This window comes from Chenopodium album, chromosome 27, assembly GCF_948465745.1.
Source record: "Chenopodium album chromosome 27, dcCheAlbu1.1, whole genome shotgun sequence".
NCBI classification, from domain to species: domain Eukaryota; kingdom Viridiplantae; phylum Streptophyta; class Magnoliopsida; order Caryophyllales; family Amaranthaceae; genus Chenopodium; species Chenopodium album.
The window spans coordinates 24,801,091-24,822,874 of NC_137860.1; the positions used below are offsets into that span (position 1 = coordinate 24,801,091).

At 33.0% G+C, this 21,784-nt stretch overlaps 2 protein-coding genes and 1 non-coding gene across 4 annotated transcripts; 1 reads left to right on the forward strand and 2 right to left on the reverse strand.

Annotated features, from left to right (window-relative positions):
* Positions 1 to 3,246: 3,246 nt before the first annotated feature.
* Positions 3,247 to 3,329, reverse strand: TRNAL-UAA (transfer RNA leucine (anticodon UAA)). Its single transcript has one exon. It is a non-coding gene; the product is annotated as a tRNA-Leu (tRNA).
* Positions 3,330 to 3,441: 112 nt separating this feature from the next.
* LOC145619355 (splicing factor U2af small subunit B-like) lies at positions 3,442 to 7,537 on the forward strand. Of its 2 annotated transcripts, none has more exons than XM_081674032.1 (6): positions 3,442 to 3,785; positions 5,281 to 5,367; positions 5,462 to 5,543; positions 5,660 to 5,786; positions 5,871 to 6,326; positions 6,437 to 7,537. In XM_081674032.1, exons 1-5 carry the CDS (start codon positions 3,549 to 3,551, stop codon positions 6,310 to 6,312), a joined length of 975 nt encoding a protein of 324 aa, XP_081530158.1. In that variant the 5' UTR covers positions 3,442 to 3,548; the 3' UTR covers positions 6,313 to 6,326; positions 6,437 to 7,537. The 2 variants fall into 2 exon arrangements, with proteins under 2 accessions (XP_081530158.1, XP_081530157.1); XM_081674031.1 differs by having other exon boundaries at positions 7,358 to 7,537.
* Positions 7,538 to 9,189: 1,652 nt separating this feature from the next.
* On the reverse strand, positions 9,190 to 12,130 carry LOC145620327 (histone deacetylase HDT1-like). Its single transcript, XM_081674975.1, has 9 exons — positions 12,003 to 12,130; positions 11,050 to 11,120; positions 10,757 to 10,962; positions 10,386 to 10,456; positions 10,195 to 10,310; positions 9,962 to 10,075; positions 9,800 to 9,884; positions 9,575 to 9,695; positions 9,190 to 9,485 (listed from the first exon to the last, which is right to left on the reverse strand). The coding sequence occupies exons 1-9, from the start codon at positions 12,019 to 12,021 to the stop codon at positions 9,425 to 9,427; spliced, it is 864 nt and encodes a 287-aa protein (XP_081531101.1). The 5' UTR covers positions 12,022 to 12,130; the 3' UTR covers positions 9,190 to 9,424.
* Positions 12,131 to 21,784: the final 9,654 nt, after the last annotated feature.

Here is a 21,784-nt window from a genome sequence, read left to right on the forward strand (position 1 = left end):
TTTTTTTTTTTTTTTTTTTTTTTTTTTTTTTTTTAATAAAATCGAAAATCATAATAATATAATTAAATAAATATTTTAGATAATATCAAAATTAGTTAATACTTAATGTACATTAGATATTTCTCTTGAAATAGTTAGTATAAAATATGGACCGACCTTTAAAAGATAATTAAACCTATATTATTAATTTATAAATCCGAAAATAATTAGTTATTTAAATGATTAAATACTTATATTTGGCGCCAAAATTTAAAACTCATTTTGGCTCCAAGTTAAATACATTAGGAACTTTCCAAAATATTTTCTAAAATTCGGGGTATTACAATGTGTGTGTGTGTGTGTGTGTGTGTGTGTATGTGTGTGTGTGTATATATACACACACACACACACACATATATATATATATATATATACACACACACACACACACACACACACACATATATATATATACACACACACACACACACATATATATATACACACACACACACACACACACACATATATATATATATATATATATATATAGAGGAAGGCTCATGTAAGAACCCTCCTCTATATAAGAACCCAATCTTATATAAGAACCAATCTCAGCCCTTTATTAGTTTTGATCTAACCATCTAAAATGATCCTTTAGTAATGGCATTTCTGTAATTTTGAGAATTCCGTATTTAGAACATAGAAAAAAACAATTTAGAACATAGAAAAAAAATTTAGAACATAAGTAGAAAAAATTTAGAACATAAGCAGAAAATTTTAGAACATAAGAAAAATAATTTAAAAGATAGCAAAAATTTAGAACATAAACAACCAAAAAATTAAGTTAGAACATAAGAAAAATAATTTAGAACATAAGTTGAAAAAAATAATCGTAGCATAGGTAAAAATTAATAACATAATCTGAAAAAAATAATTTAGAACATAGAAAATATTTAGAACATAAGCTGAAAAAATAATTTAGATCATAGGAACATATTTAGAACATAATCTAAAAACAATTTAGAACATTAAATATAATTTGGAACATACGTAGAAAAAATTTATAATATAGGAAAAACTTTAGAACATAAGCTGAAAAAATAATTTAGAACATAGAAAAAAAAAATTTAGAACATAAGCTGAAAAAAATAATTTAGAACATAGGAACAAATTTAGAACATAATCTAAAAAACAATTTAGAACATTGGAAAAATTTTGGAACATAAGTAAGAAAATTTTTCGAATATAGGAAAAACTTTAGAACATAAGTTGAAAAAAGTTTAGAACATAGGAAAAAGTTTGTAAAATTTGTCAGGGACAACCTTTTATAAAACGTTTTTTGTCTGGGACAACCTTATAAATTTTTTTTGGCAAAGTCAGACCACTTTAAAAAAAGAATTGTAAAGGGAGACCAACCCCCACTTTCAGGCCATTGACCACCGGATTCCGGCGTTGACTCCCACGTGACTTGCGCGTGCTACCATATTCTTCTAATTACACCTCTTTTCGTCCAATTTTCGCACATAAAACCCCTTTTCCCATGAGAGAGAACGAATGAATTTGTGTGTAAGAGGGGTTTTATGTGCGAAAATTGGAGGGAAAAGGGGTGTAATTAGAAGAATATGGGAGCACGTGCATGTCTCGTGGGAGTCAACGCCGGAATCCGGTGGTCAATGGCCTGAAAGTGGGGTTTGGTCTCCCTTTACAAAATTTTTTTTTAAAGTGGTCTGACTTTGCCAAAAAAAATTTATAAGGTTGTCCCAGACAAAAAATGTTTTATAAAAGGTTGGCCCTGACAAATTTTCCAAAAAGTTTAGAACATAATTAGGGTTCTTACATAAGAAAGGGTTCTTATATAAAGTGGGGTTCTTACCGGATATATATATATATATATATATATATGTATATAAATATTCGTGTGTGTGTGTGTATATATATATATGTGTGTGTATATACATATATATATGTGTATACACATATATATATGTGTATATTACATATATATGTATGTATATATGTATTAGCATATTAATTAATTGAGATCAATGTGAGAACCAAGGTGAATAATAGGAACTAGGAACCAATCTCAGTCTCTAATTACGCTACATCCGACGGCTCACATCTCACCCGCATTCATTGACATTTTTGTAATTTCGCGAATTTTTAAACTTTTTCCCAGTTTTTTAATTTTTAAGGTAATTTCATTTACTTTATGACTGATTTTATTTACTTTTACTAACTTTTCATTTACATTTTACTATTTTAGAAATGTAACTGGAAATCACTTTGTAAAGTTGAAATATTACAAAAATGTCATTAATGACACAGGAAGCATGTTGACCGTCTGATTAACATGATCTAAGGTCCTAGATTAGTTTCTAGCTTAGTTCTTATTATAGCTTTTTTTTTTTGTTTTTTTTATAAGGTAAGAAAAAGGAAAGAATTAGGACACCCTTCTCACGAGGGGTGATCCTAAAGCGCGCGCGTGTGTGCGCGCGCGCGCGCGCTTCCTTCGTGTTTTTAGTTGACACGTTTTGACTTTAGCACTATTCTCACATTTCCCTTTGACTAAGTTTTGTGATTTATATGAAATGAGATTATAGTCATGTAGGATCTTGTAAGATTCATCATGATTTATATTTTCTAAATATCAACTTTCTATACTTTTTTCTTACAGTAATTAAAATATTAATGATTGAATTTGTGCATTGACAAACATGACTAAATTTTTTTTAAAAAACGTATTAATTAAAAAGAAACGGGGGAAGTATAATACTACCCTCTATGGTTTTTTATTCGTCCTTTTTTTTATGGTCATAAATTTATTACAGTTTATATAAACAAATATGATCGCCTTGTGTGGTTGACCACACAAAACTTGTTTATAAGTTATTGCTCCCTCGGTTCCTTGGTGAGCCATGAATGGGTCAAAAAATTAACTCGTATGTCAAAGTCTCAAATTATGATACTACATATTTATCTAATAGAAACGTTGTTCCACAGAGAAGAATAATATCACAAGTTCTACATCTTCTGCGGTCATCACTATCTACAATATTATACAAATAGGCGCACACCTTACAATAAAAAAAAGGGACATAAAGGGAGTTATATGAAAAGATGCTAGCAAATGCCCTTTTTAACCAAAGCTACAATTCTCTTTTTAGTATTGTATAGACTAGTAAGTTAAATTTTGTTTTTTTTTTTTTTAATAAATTTTTATTAGAAAAAAAAAAAAGAAAGAAAACAAAAAATAATGCTAGATGCTGGCTGTGGGGTTCGAACCCACGCGCACTTATGTGCAGCAGATCTTAAGTCTGCCCCCTTAACCACTCGGGCAAACCAGCCAATATGTTTACTTTTTCACAATAAAAATATATAAACAAAAATACTTCTTCGTAAAACAAAATTATAGAACTATCCAGAAACCAAACAACTTTTTAAATCCCCAATCTCATGTTCTTCAATCTTCTACACAAACAGTGAAAAACCAGCAACAACAAACCCTAGATCAATCTCAATTTGAAGAGAGAAAACTCAGAAAAAAAAGCTTGAATCAATCAACAATGGCGAAAAACTTGGCCTCCATTTTTGGAACTGAGAAAGATAGAGTTAACTGTCCTTTCTACTTTAAGATCGGAGCATGCAGACATGGCGATCGATGTTCAAGGCTTCATACTAAGCCTAGTATTAGTCCTACTCTTTTGTTGTCTAATATGTATCAACGTCCTGATATGATTACTCCTGGTGTTGATGCTCAGGGTAATCCTATTGATCCTCGCAAAATTCAGGAGCATTTTGAGGTAATTTTTTAGTTTTATTCTAATCTTTTTTTGATTGATTGTATTTTGGTTCGAGCAAATCTAAAACTATACGATTTTCGAATTTTTGCAGTTGATTTTTCGATTGTTTTCGGTTTGTGTCAATTTAAAATAAATAATGAATTTGAAAGTTTAGCAGTTGATTTATTTGGTCTTGCTATCTTGCTTCGTGTTAATATAAAATTGCTCAAATCATACGTTGATTAAAGTTTTGCAGTTGATTATTTGATTGTTTGTATTAATCTTAAGTTACAAAATCTCCTCATTCTTTTGCGGTTGTTTGATTGTTTGTTTCTGGTTTTGGTTGATCTAAAGTCTTATGTGGTTTTCACTGTTTGTGGTTGTTTGATTAATCGTTTCTGTTTTGTGTTAATCTAAATTAATAAGCTCATGAAAGCTTTGGCTTAAGCAGTCAAAATTCTACTTGTGGATTAGTTGATTGATTGGAATAATTTGTTATTACAATTAATTAACTAATATTGGAGTTATGATAAATTGGAGTTATGGTGAGCTGAATTCTTTGCAATATCCTGTTCTGTTCTGCTTGATTGCTTGTATAAGAGGACTGTGGAGGTTTTAATATTGTAATTCAAGAAACGTACTTGACGTTGGTAATGAGCAAGATCATTGTTTTTCGAGGATTGAGGGAAGTTGTGATTGGGTGCTTGCTCAGTTGATGTAGTTACATTGCTGCTAAGACTACTGGAATTAAAGGAAATGTACCATATATTTGAGGATATAATGTTGGTTGAATGCTTTTCTCGCTATCCTTGGTTTTAAAAAGCGCGCCTCGCTCCCAGGCTCTGGGAAATGGGCTTTAGCTAGGTGAGGCTCAGTCACCTACAAAAGGCTTGCGCCTCAAAGCGCCTTTGGTAAGGCGCGCCTTTGCGCCTCAAGGAAAATGACTAAGATTTAAGTTATAAATTGAAGAATGTTGGACATTATTTCAAATTCAGACTACCTTAGCTTTACATATATCATTATTTTATTGATTATGAATCTTTATAATTGGTATTAAGTACAATCAAAGTAAAAAATATATTGAAATAAATATATAAATACATGCGCCTTGCATATAAAAGGCGCGCGCCTTCGCCTTGCGCCTCGCACCTAGGCTGCAAGGACCATTTGCGTCTTGGTGTGCCTTGCGCCTTTTATAACTAAGTCGCTATCTTGATAGTATAGAATCATTAATGTATATGTATGCATGTTTGCTTAATTTAATGTGCTATCATTATTGCCAATATGTTCCAGATTTTTTCAAGAATGCTCATCCGATATGTGTTTTAAAGAATTTTTTTTGTGATTGTAAGTTGAATTATTCAAGAATCATATTGTTTTGTGGTGTCTACGTTTTATGTGATAAATACTTTGGACTGGAATTTAGGACTTGTAATTCTTTGACAACCAAATAATTAAGTTGGATAACATTTTGTTTCTTAGCCCTGATTATTTTTATTTTGGTATGAACTCCTAGGATTTTTATGAAGATCTATTTGAGGAATTAAACAAATATGGAGAAATCGAATCTCTAAATATCTGTGACAATCTGGCTGACCACATGGTAAGTATGTTTATCACATTTACATTTCGTCTAGTCATAATTTGAAATGTGCAGCCATAATCTTAGTTGTGCTGTTTCATCCAACCTTTTTCAGGTGGGCAATGTTTATGTTCAGTATAGGGAAGAAGAAGAAGCTGCTAATGCACACCGCAATTTAACTGGGAGATTCTATGCTGGTATTATACTATTATTACTTTTACGCCTTGTTAAAATCTTGCTTCAGAAGCCTTTTCTGGGTTTTATATTGATATGAATCAATATTAATGCAGTTGATCTGCAATGTGCTGTGTAGGTCGTCCTATTATCGTAGACTTCTCTCCAGTCACCGATTTTCGCGAAGCAACTTGCAGGCAATATGAAGAGAATAATTGCAATCGAGGTGGATATTGTAACTTTATGCATTTGAAGAGGATCAGCAGGTAAATTCAATGGCTTATTGTTAATATTCTTTCAGCTGGATGTATTGCTGGAGCCTGTGTTAACTTTTGAATTTGTATGGTCAGGGAGTTGAGGCGTCAATTGTTTGGGAGGTATAGAAGAAGACATAGCAGAAGCAGAAGCCGAAGTAGAAGTCCATACAGACGCAGAAGCTATGACTATGATGACCAACACCATGGGCGTAGTCATAGCAGCAAAAGACATGATGATAGGGAAAGCTATTATGAAAGCAGAAGCAGGAGGCATAGAAGCACTAGCCCTGATCACAGGCGGGGAAGAAGCAGAAGTCCTGCTAGTAGGAGGGACAGAAGAAGCCCTAGCAGGGAAGGTAGTGAAGAGAGGCGTGCAAAAATTGAGCAATGGAATAGGGAGAAGGAAGAGGCTGCTAAGATGCAGACTGATGCTGGCAACGATAATGATGTCTATTACAATGAAGGTGCATGCAATGGTGAAGAAAATTATGGATTCCAGCAGCCAGTACAACAAACTCATCAGGAGGGATATTGATTAACTTGGACATGGTTCGTTTCTTACTATTTATTTATTCATGCTGTGGTTGTTAAAGATTACTCACAATGGCTTAGTCCAAAGTTAATTAAATTTTTCTTACAGCCCATTTTCCAATGTGCAGGTGTGCAGGTTCACACTTAGGTCACATATGGAATGTGATGTGTTTCTCCTTTTTTATTAACAAACTTCTTTCATATTGCATGATGCATGTTGTGCTCAAAATGTTTTCTTCTCTAAGTTCCTTTTTTTCAAACTTAAAATCATCATATTTTTATTCTGACAGAGCTGTTAATTTTTCTAGTGTTGCATGCATATTAATTGTTTGTTCTGTAACTTCTTTTAAAGGCAAAATTATATAGATAGAACTCTGATTTAGATTCATCTTCCTGATTTCATGTTTAGTATCAAACCATTCTCTTCTCTACCAAAAGAGGTTTTTTTTTTTTTTTTTTTTTTTTTTTTTTTTTTTTTTTTTTTTGCAAAAATAATTGTCTAGTAACTTTTTATCTTACCCTGTAATCAAACTTATCTTAAGATTTTATGTTTGCATCTTTCTTTGTGTATGTTCTTTCTGTGGTAGAAAATGCAGGCTTAACCTTGCTGTCCTATATCTCCTAATTGTTATCTTTCACTGTGACTCATGCATTGGTCAAGTCTTTGTTCGACATTTTATCATCCTGCTATGTCATTCAGTTACAAAATATTGTAGATGGAAAACTCTTGTCATTGTTACTTATTGTTCTATAATGCTTTTTTGCTGCAAGTTTGTTATATTATAATGGTCCATGGACATATTTTTTGTTAAGTCTGGTTTAAAAAGAAAACCCTTATTTGAGAGTTTATACGGTCAGGAATAAGCCACAGCACTTCCAGAGTAGTGACAGCAAAGTCTCTCACATGGTTATTTATTAGGTTTTATCCTCCTCGATAATATATCCTCGGTCAAGATCTTACGTTTAAATGAGTTTTGCAGGTGCAGTTTTTCCTGCTTCAGGAACAAGCATCTTTTTAACCAGAGCTTATGGTGGAATTTTGTGTACAGGTGATCTATTTTTGGAAATATTGGAGGGTTGCGTTTGCAGGTTGCAGGTTGTAGCAGGTTCTTGGATAGAGGTGTTTCAGGTTTAAAGATCTCTCAAAGAACTATGTAATTCTGTTTTTTTTTTTTTTTTTTTTTTTTTTTTTTTTTTTTTTTTTTTTTTTTTTTTTTTTTTTCATTTGATCTTAAGCTCTAGCTGGATATTAAACTTTGTAGTATTCTGTATTCGAGACCAATGGTTTAGCAGGAAGTTTAGGAGTTTCAATCTTACTAATTAATTCTAGTATTGGATGCTTGCTTGTACTGGACAGACATAATGGCGATTGAGCCAATCGTGTTATTTAGTAAACAATATTCTTATTGCTTCTTGCCAATAGGAATGCCTTCTTACTGGAGCTGCTATTGTTTGTTGAAAATTTGCAATGTCATTCAAGTTTGTTTGGCTAGTAATAGTAGTGATTGCGATATTACTGGAAATTAAATCTACGATTTGTTAAGCTTTCTAGACTTAAGATTTTATGTATTACGTATCTGAAATCAATGTTTCAACAGCGGAATAAGCTAATTGGACGAAGTAGCTTTTAGGGAGCAAGTGATTAACAAATATCAAGTTAGGCCCTTGTAGATATATACATCAACAATTGTTAGAAACGACTCAAAACAGATTAGTTTAACAAATACATTGAAACAGCTAATTCTGGTTGTTGGATTTACTTGTACCAGCCTTGATATGCTCGGTTGTCTCGAGTCCTGATCAGTTCTCTACTCTACTCTTGTCGTCAATGGGCAATAGTTTCTAACACATCCGTCTCTCACTTGTTCTGCTTACAAACTCCTTCAGCACCCTGCTAAAGTCCTTGTTTCCAATAGTCAAGAGCCTGCTGCACGGATGTTAGAAATGTAAGAAATACTATCAATATCGGAAAAAGGTCTTTGTTGCATAATTTAATGATCTTACATAAGTGATCTTATATGGACACTTCTTGATGATCTATTTGGTCTGGATTTAAAACCAATTTCCTTGTATAAATTTATACAATTAGGAGATTACTTCCAGAGTACTGACAGCAAATTCTCACATTGTTTCCTTACTTTTTTTATTTTTTTATTTTTTTATTATTATTACAAATATCGTCAAGATCTTTACATTCTCTTGAGTTTTGCAGGTACAGCTACACCTCCTCAGTCCTCAGGAACAAGCAAGTTTTTTTTTTGTTTTTTGTTTTCATCACAACTCATGTACAGGTTAACATGTTTTTGGCAATGTTGGAGGATTGTGTTTGCATACTGTATGTTATCCTTCGAAGGAGTTTCGATCACCAGTTTAAAGCCTTCGAAAGGAATTACTGAAGCTTGTTTCTGTTTAATTTCAATCTTAGCCTCTAGGGGTTGTGATTTTTCCTTTTTTTACAACTGTATACATATTGTTTTAAGTTTTACTGTTTGCTTAATGTTTGAAAGTGGTTTTTGTTTGCTGAAACTGATATAATTCGATTGTTCTATTACTTCTATACGGAGTTACTCTTCAGAATTTCCAAAATGTCATAATTCATGGTAATTTCTGGTTTCTAATTTGTCTTGTCTTTATATTATGGAGACAGTTTAATATGCTATTTTTTAAAAAATTACGAAATCAGGCAATATATCGAAGAAATATTTCAATCAGATAAGGAGCACTTAAGGTAATCGTATGATCTATAGTGATTCCAGTGCATCTTTCCCATATTTTTAGAGACGAGAACAAAGCCTCCCCAATCCAGAAGAGGTGGGGGTAATGAGCAACACCATAAGCAGACAGAAATAATACAACATTACTAAACACAAGTGCTGTGCTCATAAATTCTTGACTTAATCATTGATATAGCAAATATTTTGCAGGATTAACATAATATTGAAAGTTCTACTCTGATCTAGATAACATCCTCCGAAGATGGTCACATTCCTCCCACAAACAATTGAAGACCAAAAAAACAAAAAAAAGGACACCAAAATTTGAGACTAAGCTCCTTCCCCTCTTCTTTTCACTAATCATTCATACAAAAACCCATTTAAATGATGAATTTCAACACTCTACTTGCCAGAATGCTTGGCCTTGTTGTGAGATTGCAAAGCGACATCTGAGTTAAAGGTCCTGCAAAACATTGATGCAACATGTTAGCTTCAAACCAGAGGATTTCAAGTTTACAAATTAGATGTATACAAATCTAAGAATTGACTTACTTCTTGCAAGAATTGCAAGATGCTGAGCCAGCAGACTTGGAAGCTGACTTGTCACCAGGGGTCTTGCCACCTTTCTTCGATGGGTGGGGGGTTGCTGTGTGAGCAGCACCCTTCTTTCCATCTGGCAGACGGTCATATAGGAATTGTCAGTCAAAGCAAGATATAACAGCGCAACTGTATAAAAAAAAAGGAAGATATGCTGCAAACTGGACATTGAACGCTAACCTGTTTTCTGGGGGGTGACTAGCTTAGCCTTCTTAGACTCGGGTGTCTTAGCATCAGCGTTTGGCCTTTTCTTGCCAGATGCAGCCTAAAACACAAATACATAAGATCAACAATGCTAACTTGATAGAACTATATTATTTAGGTGATATAACAAATGCCCACCTTTGCAGGTGCCTTTGCTGGTGTGTCATCCTCATCTGACTCATCATCGTCATCATCCTCTTCATCATCGTCGCTGTCACTACCAAGTTCACTGCTGAAAGGTGTTGGCATGTCCTGCAATAGCAATACTCCAGATCAACATATATACCACAATCAATCATAACAAAAAAAATTGAACTTGTGCAACAGTTAACACATCTTAAAGAGTACTATGTAAGACTATGAGTTGGTACCTCATCACTAGAGTCATCATCATCACTATCATCTTCATCGCTGTCTTCTTCAACAGGAGCGTTTTTGACAGGCTTTGCAGCAGCCTTTGGCTTAGGAGCTGCAGCAGCAGCTACTCCTGAGAGAGAATAACATCAGGCCATGCATCAAATGAACACAAAACTCGAATACTTAGTTCTATAAAAATATCTACCATTTTCTTGCTGCAAAATTGGAACCTCTTCATCTGATTCATCATCGTCATCAGACATCATTTCATCATCAGTGGCACAAGAAGAAACAAAGTCAAGGAAGCCAGATAATATAAGTCAAAATAGAAAAAAAAAAAAAAAAATCTTATAAGCAATTGAATAACATAAACAAAAAGACCTGAACAAACATTCAACAGGTCAGGTATGAGCTACTAACATTATTTGCACAACCCAAAGAAACTATTTCTGTACATCTAATCATAGTCTAAAATTGTAGAGCATCAATCACTTTCAACTGCAATAATTAACATAGACCAATGAAACAAATTGAAGCTAAAAATAAATTGTAAAACAAAACAAATAGTAAGGATATCTCATTGGCATCTCGGTCTGGTACCCCAAAAAGTGAACGCTTCCATTCTTGAAGTTGTGTGAGATCTCAAACTCAGAGTCAAACACCAAGTCGAAGGACAGTTGAGGTGTGGACTGGCTTAGAATTCCAAGCACATGATCCTTGCCTTCTACCTTGACACGAAGTACTACAGGCTCGTTATCCTTCTTTACGTCACTTAGTGTAGCCTGACAAAACAAAAAAAACCAAAGTAAGCCTACTATAAACACCAGCATTTAATCAAGTCGAGAAACTCTAGGTACCAATTCAAGTACCTGAGATAGATGGATGACATTGCCAAATTCGAGTTCCACCTTGCTAGGCACCTTTGACTTAACCTCAACACCTATACAATAACAAATCCACAAAATGACTTAGAACTTGAAAAAGCTACTGTCACCGCTATAGACTGGCACAGCCAAGGTACTTTCGCACACACATTCTTTATAACACTTTGCATAATATGGCATACATTCTCATTTTCACAACAAGAGCAATACAACTAAACAGAAATGACAGAACAAGTGAAAAATGAAGTTCCAAATACCCTTGATGTAGCACTAGATGGCGTAATTACAACCGGCAATTAGAGCTTTTCAATACAATTGAATCTACAAACAACCTAAAACAATTATGCGTGAACAATGCAAAGGAAATGGGCGATGGCATAAACCGCATTCCAACATTCAATATTTTTTTCAGCTTAAACATGATAATCTTACATCATTTATTATTTGTGTTCGATTCCAAAAAACACTTTCGAAAACTACAACTTAAATTATATACGAAATGGTTGTTATAGTTCATTTCAAATTTTCAAAACTTCCGCAAATTTTATTTTTTTACATAGTTTACGCTACATTTTTTGAACTTATTATCAAAAAATTTCACAAATCATATCAACACTAACCTAAAATCAAATGAAAATTTATAGATCATCATCAAACAAACATCGAAATGTATATACGAATTTCAAAACTACAGAAAACTGAAACAAAAACACCAAAACCTAAATCAAACACAAAAATAATCAAAACAAAAATTCATCAATCAAAATACCTAATATCATAAAATCAAAGAAAACTCCAGCACCAATAAACAAAAATCAAAATGAAACTCGGGGAAAAAAAATCGAGCACAAAATCAAAATAAAAATTGACACGAAAACATCAAAAATACAGAAATTTATGAAATCAAAGAGAAAAACAATGAGAAAGATTAAACATACCCCAAAATTGCATAGACATGGCGGAAGATCGAAGATGAAAAGTAGGGGTTTAGGGTTTAAGGAGGAGAGAGAAAGGAGCGTTTAGGAGGAATTTGAAAGAGGCGGAAGGGTTTAAGGGAATATATAGGTGAGTTGCTATCCAGCTTTTCTGCTTCTTGTTTATTAAATTTTTGTTTCCCATTTTACCCTCACTAGGGTTTTCTTTTTAAAAAACTTTTTTTATTTGAAAAATTTTAATTTTGGGTATTGGGCTGTATTAGTTTTGAATTGGGGCCTAGGGAATATTTGGTGGGCTGACTAAAGGAATGAGGTTATGTGGTGGCCATTAACCATTTTTAGTTTGTCCAAAAACAAACCTTTATGTTAGTTTGGTCAATAGTTATTATGTGCACCATTAACCATTTTTGGTTTGTCAAAAAATGAATATTTAGTAAAAAAAAAATATGAACACGTTACAAACCTAGACATAAACATGCAAATTTTTATGTTCATATCTTTATAAAGAAATGATCATCTTATATACAATAAATATTCTGTTTATATTATAAAACAATTGAATTATTACGAGTCAGACAAACTTCTTTCAAAAAAATGATGTTTATTATATAGTGTTGTATTTTAATATACTACATGTTCAAAATTGCGATTGTTCAGATTTTTTTTACCAATTGTTTAAAATTTGCGATTGTTCATATATTTTACTAAATGTTCAAAAGTATAGGCATGGTGCATTGCAATTGTTCATATTTTCAACTAAATGTTCAAAATTTGTGATGTTTAAATATTTTTTTTACTAAATGTTCAAATTTGCAATTGTTCGGATTTTTTTTTAATTAAATGTTCAAAAATTTAGGCGTGGTACATAGCGATTGTTCAGATTTTTTTTACTAAATATTCGAAATTTACGACGTTCCGATTTTTTTACAAAACATTGAAAATTTATAATTGTTCAGATTTTTTTTCCTAAATGTTCAAAAAAATATACGCATGGTGCACCTTAAAATTTGCGTGTATCAAACTCAGCCCATTATCTATTGGCGGATCTGGCCCACTTATAAATGACCCTTTGAATTGCTCATCAATAAAGAAAAAGAAAAAAACAGATGAACATAGTCGTGTTAGCCCTGCCTAGTGTAGTGCCTCCTCCTCTTGCTCCCCCCCCCCCCTCTCTCTCTCTCTCTCTGAGTTCTCAATTAAAGCGCATTCAACATCTTACTTCACGTTCTCCATCAGGTAAGTTGTTGTTTCTCTTAGTAATCATCATATCAATTTCACAATCCATGGTTCATCTTTGATCAAATAATAATAATAAGATGGAAATTTTGACAATTACCACCTTCTATTATGTCCATTTTAGCAATTACCACCTTGTATTTTTTTTTTTTTTTGAAAATTACCACCATCTATTTTCAAAAATATCAAAATTTACCACTTTTTCCATCACATGACGCCATGTGGGCCCCACACTTTACAAACCAAAGCAAGCAGCCCCTTCCTCCATCAGTGACATCCAAATTTGAATAAGCAACACAAGAGAAATTATGCTACAATTTAAAGGGGTATTCAAAACACACCCATCTGACCAAACTCTCCCATCCCAATCGTTTGGAGATTTAGGCACAAACCCTTTTACACACTGACATTGAGGAGAATCCATTAGATTACGATTGACAAATTAAAATTCAATTAAAGAGGGACTACAACTTACTTAGATCAAATTGCCAAAATTTTGTCACATATAGATTCAGAGAGAAAAGAACCAAAAATGCAATAATCTTCAAATAAGCATAGAACAGAGATTAAATCCGGATGAAGAACAAAATCCAATTATTATGTGCAATAAATTAGTAAATTGTTTTCCTAAATATGAAATTATTCAAAAAAGACTAGGAAGTTACAATGAGTCTTGTTTAGGAGCTTGATCCATATTTATTTTTCTAATATGCTCTTTAAAAGCTTTTGCAAATCTTCTGTGTAATACATCACTAGGTGGCAACTCTCCGGTATGATACCTTAACCCCATAGCGTCAATCATAATCAGTCGTTCTTGTGATTGTTTCAAACCCACTCGTTCTTGTACCTGTTTCTTTTCATTTGAATTCGACGATTCCATCTTCAAACCCACTCCTTCTTCTACTTGTTTCTTTAAATTAGAATTCGACGATTCCATCTTCAAAACACAAACAGATACCTTTCAATTCATATCACAAAACAAAATATATAACTACATTTAACAAACTTTACATTAAGACCCAACAATTTCTGTAAAAATATACACAATTATTCCAGGAAATTATAGACTATATCAGGAAATTGCATGAACAAATAAATAGAATTGAGAAAATAAACAAATTAGGTCCTGTTCTCTTACGTTGAAATTCAGTTTAGTTCAGTTCAGCTGAGTTCAGTTCAGCTCAGCTCAGTTCCTAATTTCCTTCTCTTATAAAATATTCATTTCAGTTCAGTTCAGTTCAGCTGAGTTCAATTCAGTTCAGTTCAGTTCAGTCAATGAGAACATGCCCTTAATCAAATATCCCAAAACCCTAAATCAAGAACATGATTCGATTAAATTTGACTCAATCATCAAATTTGATTCATCTCGCTTTAGATATGATAGCAGTGTGGAATAATTAATTATAACAAATAGTTCCATAATCAATCCGAACCCAAATCAAATTGACGGTTAACACTAGATTGTGAAATTGATAATTAATAATTTTGAAAAAACATCTTACCTCATAAGTCGCTTCAATGGAGGAGAGAATGCTCTGCTTCAACAAAAATATTCAGATTAATAAATAATAACACGAAGAAAAGCAACGTTCTTCAATACAATGCTCAATAATACGTTAATACGTTCCTAGTATATATTTATACTCGTGACTTGCAAGTAATATTGTTGGCATTACTTGCGTACTTTCGTATTCCATCTACTTAAGAAACAAATATTTTAGATATACTGTATATAAGAATAATTACTTCTAGTCAAAAAAAAAATATAAGAGAAGATTTGATAATGTATCCTTTCAAATAAAAAAATAAAAAATAATAAATAAATAAATAAATACATATTGAGAACTATAAGTTTAAGCAAAAATATAAAAAATGATAATTTTAACCTAATTTGTGACATACGAATTTTTAGGAAAGAGTGGAAGACACAAGATTATATATTTTTTTCTTAATTTTTTTTTTTTAATATGTAAACAATTACATGCGAATAACTTTTTTTGAGGAAAACGTTAGGGATTTTATTAATTAAAATCAAAGCAAATCGGCTTCCGCTAAATCAATGATGCGAATACCAAATCAGCAAATACTTTTGTTATTTGCTTGAATAATTTATGGTTAGAATTTTAACCAATCAATAACCTATAATTAACTATGTATACTTCAACAATACTTACCAAGAATGACATGTAATTTTTTTTTTTTTTTGAATGAAATAGGGAGGGGGTGATTTCATTAAATAATAATAGCCATTCGGCACGTACAATCATCCCTTAAGAGATCTAAATTCTCAATACAAAAATTAAATATCCCTAAAATAATGGCATCGCTTTTGCTCCTGGAAAACTTTAGATGTCTTTGCATCGTTCTTGACGGAACTCCATTGATGTATAGTCGCAAAAGAGATATAAATTGATTGATCATCAAGATTAGCAAATTTGCCAGGCGAATCTTCTAAATATGCACCCCTATACCAACAGACGCGCAATTCCACAAATTTACAAGACGAATCTTCTAAATTTGTATCTCTGCACACACTAAAACCAAACAAATAAACAATACTAAATCCTACATGGAGGGACTGACAAAACCCTACATGGAGGGACTGACTATAATCACCATACTGATGGTGATCTTTATTGGCAAAAAACATTAAATTAAAGAAGAATTTGGGGCTTACCATCGATAAAAATCGATGGCAGCCCCTAAGTTTTAATATGGTGGCTAGGTTTGAAAAGAGATAACAGAGAAAATTTTAGGGTTTTTGAAGAGAAATAATGTATGAAAATGATTTAAGAATGACATGTGTTGATTATTCTTAGTGTGATTTTTTTTTTTGGTTATTTTTTTGTTATTTGACATTCAATTGATATGAATACAACATAAATTACCAAAACTATTGAATATAATATTAATTTAAAATTAAAAAATAACCGTGCATGGCGCGGGACCTAACCTTGTACTTTATATATACAAATTGTGTAATATAAGAAATTTATGTGCATGGCTCAATAAACCTTTTTTTTTTCCTAAATTATCTTATTCTAAAAAAAAAATTTATTACTTTAACAATACTTACCAAGAATGACATGTGTTGATTATTCTTAGTGTATTTTTTTTTTTTGTTATTTTTTTTTGTTTAAAACATTCTATTGATATGTATACAACATAAATTACCAAAACTATTTAATATAGTATTAATTTAAAATTAAAAAATAACCGTGCATGGCGCGGGACCTAACCTTGTACTTTATTTATACAAGTTGTGTAATATAAGATATTTATGTGCATGGCTCAATACACCTTTTTTTTTCCTAAAATATCACTATCAACCTTATTCTAAAAAAAATATATATTTATTAGTGGGTTTATTGATTTATGAAGTCATAGAGGTTAATTATTTCCACAAAAAAAAAAAGTCATAGAGCTTAATAGTATGATATGATTTTCCTCAAAAATAAATAAATAAATAAATAAGGGTGTGTTCTATTCACCTGATTTTCACTGATCTGAACTTACTAAAACTTATTAGGAACTTATTTTAGTTGTAATTTGTACTTACGAACCCTTATCAAAATTTCTCAAACCTGATTTGAACTAATCTGAATTTGACTGGACTAATCTAAACTTATTATTTCTGAAATAAGTGAAAATAAGGTTAATAGAAACACACCCAAAATAAATTATGGTAGTTTTTTTTTTTAATGGTAGTTATATTTTATAATTAATGGTAGTTTTACGATTTAATTAACTTATAATTAATTTTTAATTTTTGATAAAATAATTTTAATAAGTCCACCCACCCACACACCACCCTGCCACCATCACCACCTCTCCCCCTACCATCACCGCCCAACCAACAACAGCAACACCCTCCCGCCCCCGCATCTCCCTCACTCAACCCTGCTCCCTCATTGCCACCATAGCAGCTACAATCAGCACCACCTTACGCCACCCATCAAACATTTGCAGCAGCTCACTTTGCTACTCCCACACACACCACCAAGCAATTATTAAAGCCACCGATGCACTGTCACTTCACCACCACCTTGCAACCCTTTTTCCGGGTTTCGTGTTTAACCCTACTGTAGGCGTCGTTTGAAGCGCGCCTACGTTAAGCATGTGGTGAATATGCTTGGCACTCATAGGAAGTGGGAATTGACATATACGATTAGGGACACGATTAGGGACAAGGAAAGTAGGGAGCCGCCAACAAGTTTTTAAGGAACTTGTAAACCGTTCACGGATCATAAAAGGCAACCACGAAAAGGGACAACGAAAGGCAACAACGATTGACCCGTGAAGGTTACACCCCATTCATAATCCATGAGATTACTAACTCCATATGGTTCGGAACCACGAAAGGAGGATCGGGGATGATGGTACGAAGTGAGTCATGGAGTCACATTCGCCCGTATTGGCCTCTACTCGATTCTTATAGTGAAAAGTATTTCCTGTGATCTCAAAGGCATGCAAATAAAATATTCAATTTGCTCCAAACTATTATTAGGCTAAATTGGTTGAATATTAATACAACATATAATTCTAGAATATTGGTGATCACTTGATTAAACAACAAGATTAAAAAGGAACCTAAACCGGTCGTCCAAATTATCTTATTAAGCGTGATATTCAATTACATATTCCCTTTAACATGCAATATGGTGATCATAAATAAATAATAGAATAAACATTAATATTGGAAGCAATTTAACAACAATAGCGTTAGTCCAAATCAAATAAAAATAACCCTAATCACGATACTAGCAATAAGAAAATAAATAAGTAATTAAATTAATTAATTACTCACATTCCGCGCGCTCCTTAAAATTGCTACATCATGAATAAATTGTTAGTAACTCCAATAAAAATATTAATCAAATTAAAATAACTAAATTAAATAAAAGTAGAGTTGATTTGGTCCAAACCCTCAGTTAATTCTACCTTTCACGTCTTGGTTTAAGTATAGAAATTCGGGTATCGTATAGACTCCTTAGAGTGCTTAAGGGATATAAAATGAGAGAATAGGGTGGCTAGAGTTTAGGCTAGAGCAAGAGAATGATTTGGTGATCAAGCTTGTTGATGATTGAAAAATGGGAGATATGACCTCTATTTATAGGGAAAAAAGAGGGGTCGAATCAAGAAAAGATAAGAATTCGAATCGGATAAAACTCTTGTGATAGACAGCAGTTTTTGCGGTTTTTGTTTTTATCATATCTTTTGATCCAAAAAATTAGAATAAGATGAATAAGATATTGTTGGAAAGCTATTAAAGTCTACTTTCTAACCCAATTAGAATCAGATTAAAATATTTTGTAGAATAAAAGATATGGCCGAAATAGTGAGACAGTGTCAGTTTTGGATAGAGTTTCGTATTTCTTTTATATCTTTTTCGTTATAGCTCGGAATTAATATTATAATATATAATTGGAAAGATAATTTCAAGAGCTATCCAACCATATAAAAATCAGATAAAAACAGTGAGGAACGAAGATAATTTCTGACTATCTTTGAACGTCTTTCAATTTGAATCGAATTACTAGAGGAGTTTTATTCTATTTCAAACTCTTTAATCTTATCTTTTCAAAAAGGATAATTAAGATATTTTAGAAACTCATAGAAGCTTCCAAATAATCCTAATTGTATTAGGAATGTGATTAAATCCTTTGGACCCTCCACATGATCATTGGGTCGTAGGTAAGGTGGGCTTAGGTTCAGTTTAGATCCAGTTTAGTGTTTTGGCCATAACTTATTTGTTATAACTCGGATTTGGGCTTATAATATATCGTCGGAAAGCTCTTTTCAAACCCCATCCAACCATTTAACAATTGGACCCAGATTATGGACCAAAATAAACTGATCTAAACGTATTTATAAAAAGGACACGAAATGAATGATTTTAAAGGACACGAAATGAATTATTTTAGGTTTAAAGGCACGAAAAGAGAAAATTAAGTTATGGTTTGGTGAAATGGGTTAGTAATTGGGTTGGTTTATGAAATTTATAGGGAATGAACATGGATTTAAGCACTCCAAAGATTACATACTCAACCCGACCAATAATGGCGGTGAAAGGTTGTTCATCATCGGGTTTGGTTTTGGGGAGACATTTTTAGGTGTCTACACCTACAAAATAGGGTTTTGGGTCTTCTGGGTTAACAAATTTTGGTGGTTTTCGTTTGGGGAATAGGGTTTATGGGGGTCGGAAAACAGGATAGGGGTGGTCAGGAAGGGGTGGAACCGGAACTGATGTTTGTGAAGGTGGAGCTTGGTTGAGGTTTTCTCGGTTTAGGGGTTCATTTGGATGGGTAGCGCGATGAGTAAGGGGAGGTCGGGGTAATAGGGGGTGGGTCGGCCGGCGGTGGGTGAGCTGGACGCCAGTCGGTTGGGGGAGAGGGGAGATACGTGAAGTCGTGAAGGGGAAGAGGAGAGGGGAAATGGTGGCAGGATGGTTGGGAAGGTGGTGGCAGGGGTGGTTGGGTTTTTTTATAACATAATAATAAAAGTAATTAATATTATTTTATATATTTCAAAAATAAAAAATATTAAATAAGTTTTAAAAAATCAAATTAAATTGACAAAATTAATAAAACAACGACACGTGTCATGGTAAACTATAAAAACAGGTTAACAATCGATTTTTGCCTGTGTTAAAAAGGACACCCCTTAAAAGTTGTAATATTATTGTATAATTCAAATGTTGTATTATTAAAAAGAACCGACCAAAGGTTGTATTATTATTTGCAATTTTTCCTATATTTAATTTTAAATTTCTTTTCCCACTACTACCCATCAAAATAGTGAAATTACTTTTTTTTTTTTTTTTGAAACACAAATTAGTGAAAATTACTAATTGCAGTTATATATATATATATATATGGAAGGTGTGTTCTATTCACTTGACTTTTACTTATCTGAAGCGTCGTACTGGTATTGTCGATCTTGGTCGAGTTTTGAGGTAGGATTCGTTGAATCTGTTTAATGGAACGGTGGAGTCTGACATTTTAGCTAGGTAATCCTTGTGAGGTTGCTGCCCCTAAACTCATGAAGAAATTGGTAGATATATATTTCACAAAGGTTACCGCTTCTGCAAAATCCGCCTTTTATTTGTTTCCTCGTCAGTCGGCATTGTGGAAGTCGTAGCAGGAAGATCACACCTCTGCTTGGCTTCGAGCAGTCCCTATTTCCGGGTTGGGTCAGACGATGAACGTTAAGACATACCGATGTGTGCTATGCTATCGGCTGGGTATTCCATTGTTCTCTATCTCGACATCGTGCTCTGCTTGCTCTCGGGTTTTTACTGGGGATATTTTCGGTGACCATGCGGTGTCGTGTGCTGGTATTGTAGGTATTAAACATCGGCATAATGTTGTTCGAGATACACTTGTTGATACTTGCTACAGATCTGGGATTTCAGCAAGAAAGGAGGTTGACATAGGGTTGTCTGGAGGATGACGGGGCCCTCAGACCTGCCGATGTGTTACTTTATTCATGGGATCGTGGTCGTGATGTATGTGTCGACTTCACAGGGTCTTCTCCTTTGACACAGACAGGGCTATCTGACTTTTTTCATGGACGGGTTGTGGCTGATGCGACTCATCGGAAGCAGGTTAAGTAAGAAGTTCGTTGTCGGGCGATTGGCTACGGTTTCATTCCCTTCACCTTTTCTTCGCTTGGGGAATTAGAGAAGGAGGCTGTTGCATTGCTGAAGCGGATTCAGAGGTTCTCGACGACGCAAGACATTGGGGCTTGTGCTGCAGCTCATATCTTCACTAGGGTAGGCTTTACTATAGCTAAAGGAGTGGGGGCCCAGATTGTATCTCGGCTTCCCACTAATTTATTGTAGGTTGTATGACTTTTGTTTTTGAGATATAATAATAATAACAATAATAATAATAATAATAATAATAATAATAATAATAATATTCATTGTTCAAATGATTAATTTCACAAGCATTAATTAATATGAAAACAAAAAATTGAAACAAAAAAAAAATGGATTAATTATGAATTTTTTTTATTATTTTTCATTATTATTAGTGGATTAATATCACTAATACATAGTTAAAAATCATTAATCCATAGTCAAATATTTTAGTTCACTTGCGTTTAGCTCCAATCAATTCAATTCAGTTTCAATCAGTTCATTTGTTTTCAGTAAATCGAAACAGGCCCTTACTATAATAAATACATGGTTTACAAAAGTTATTAAAGAATGTGAGTGGGTGTAGAATAAAATAAGATGGAAAATTTGATTTTTGCTACCTCACAAACACCTCGATTTCACTTTTCCTACCTATCAAAACTTTTATTTTATTTTGCTACCTAACACTTACCCTTTTTTTAAGTTTTGCTACCACTTAACGGAATCCGTTAAGTGAGTCCATAACGACACGTGTCGCGTTATTATTGGCCCAAAAAAATAAAAAAAAATAAAAAAAATTAAAAAAAAATTAAAATAAATAAAAAAAAATTAAAATAAATAAAAAAATAGGAAAAACCTAAACTACCCAGCCACCACCCCCGCACCACCCCCGCGCCACCACCCCCTT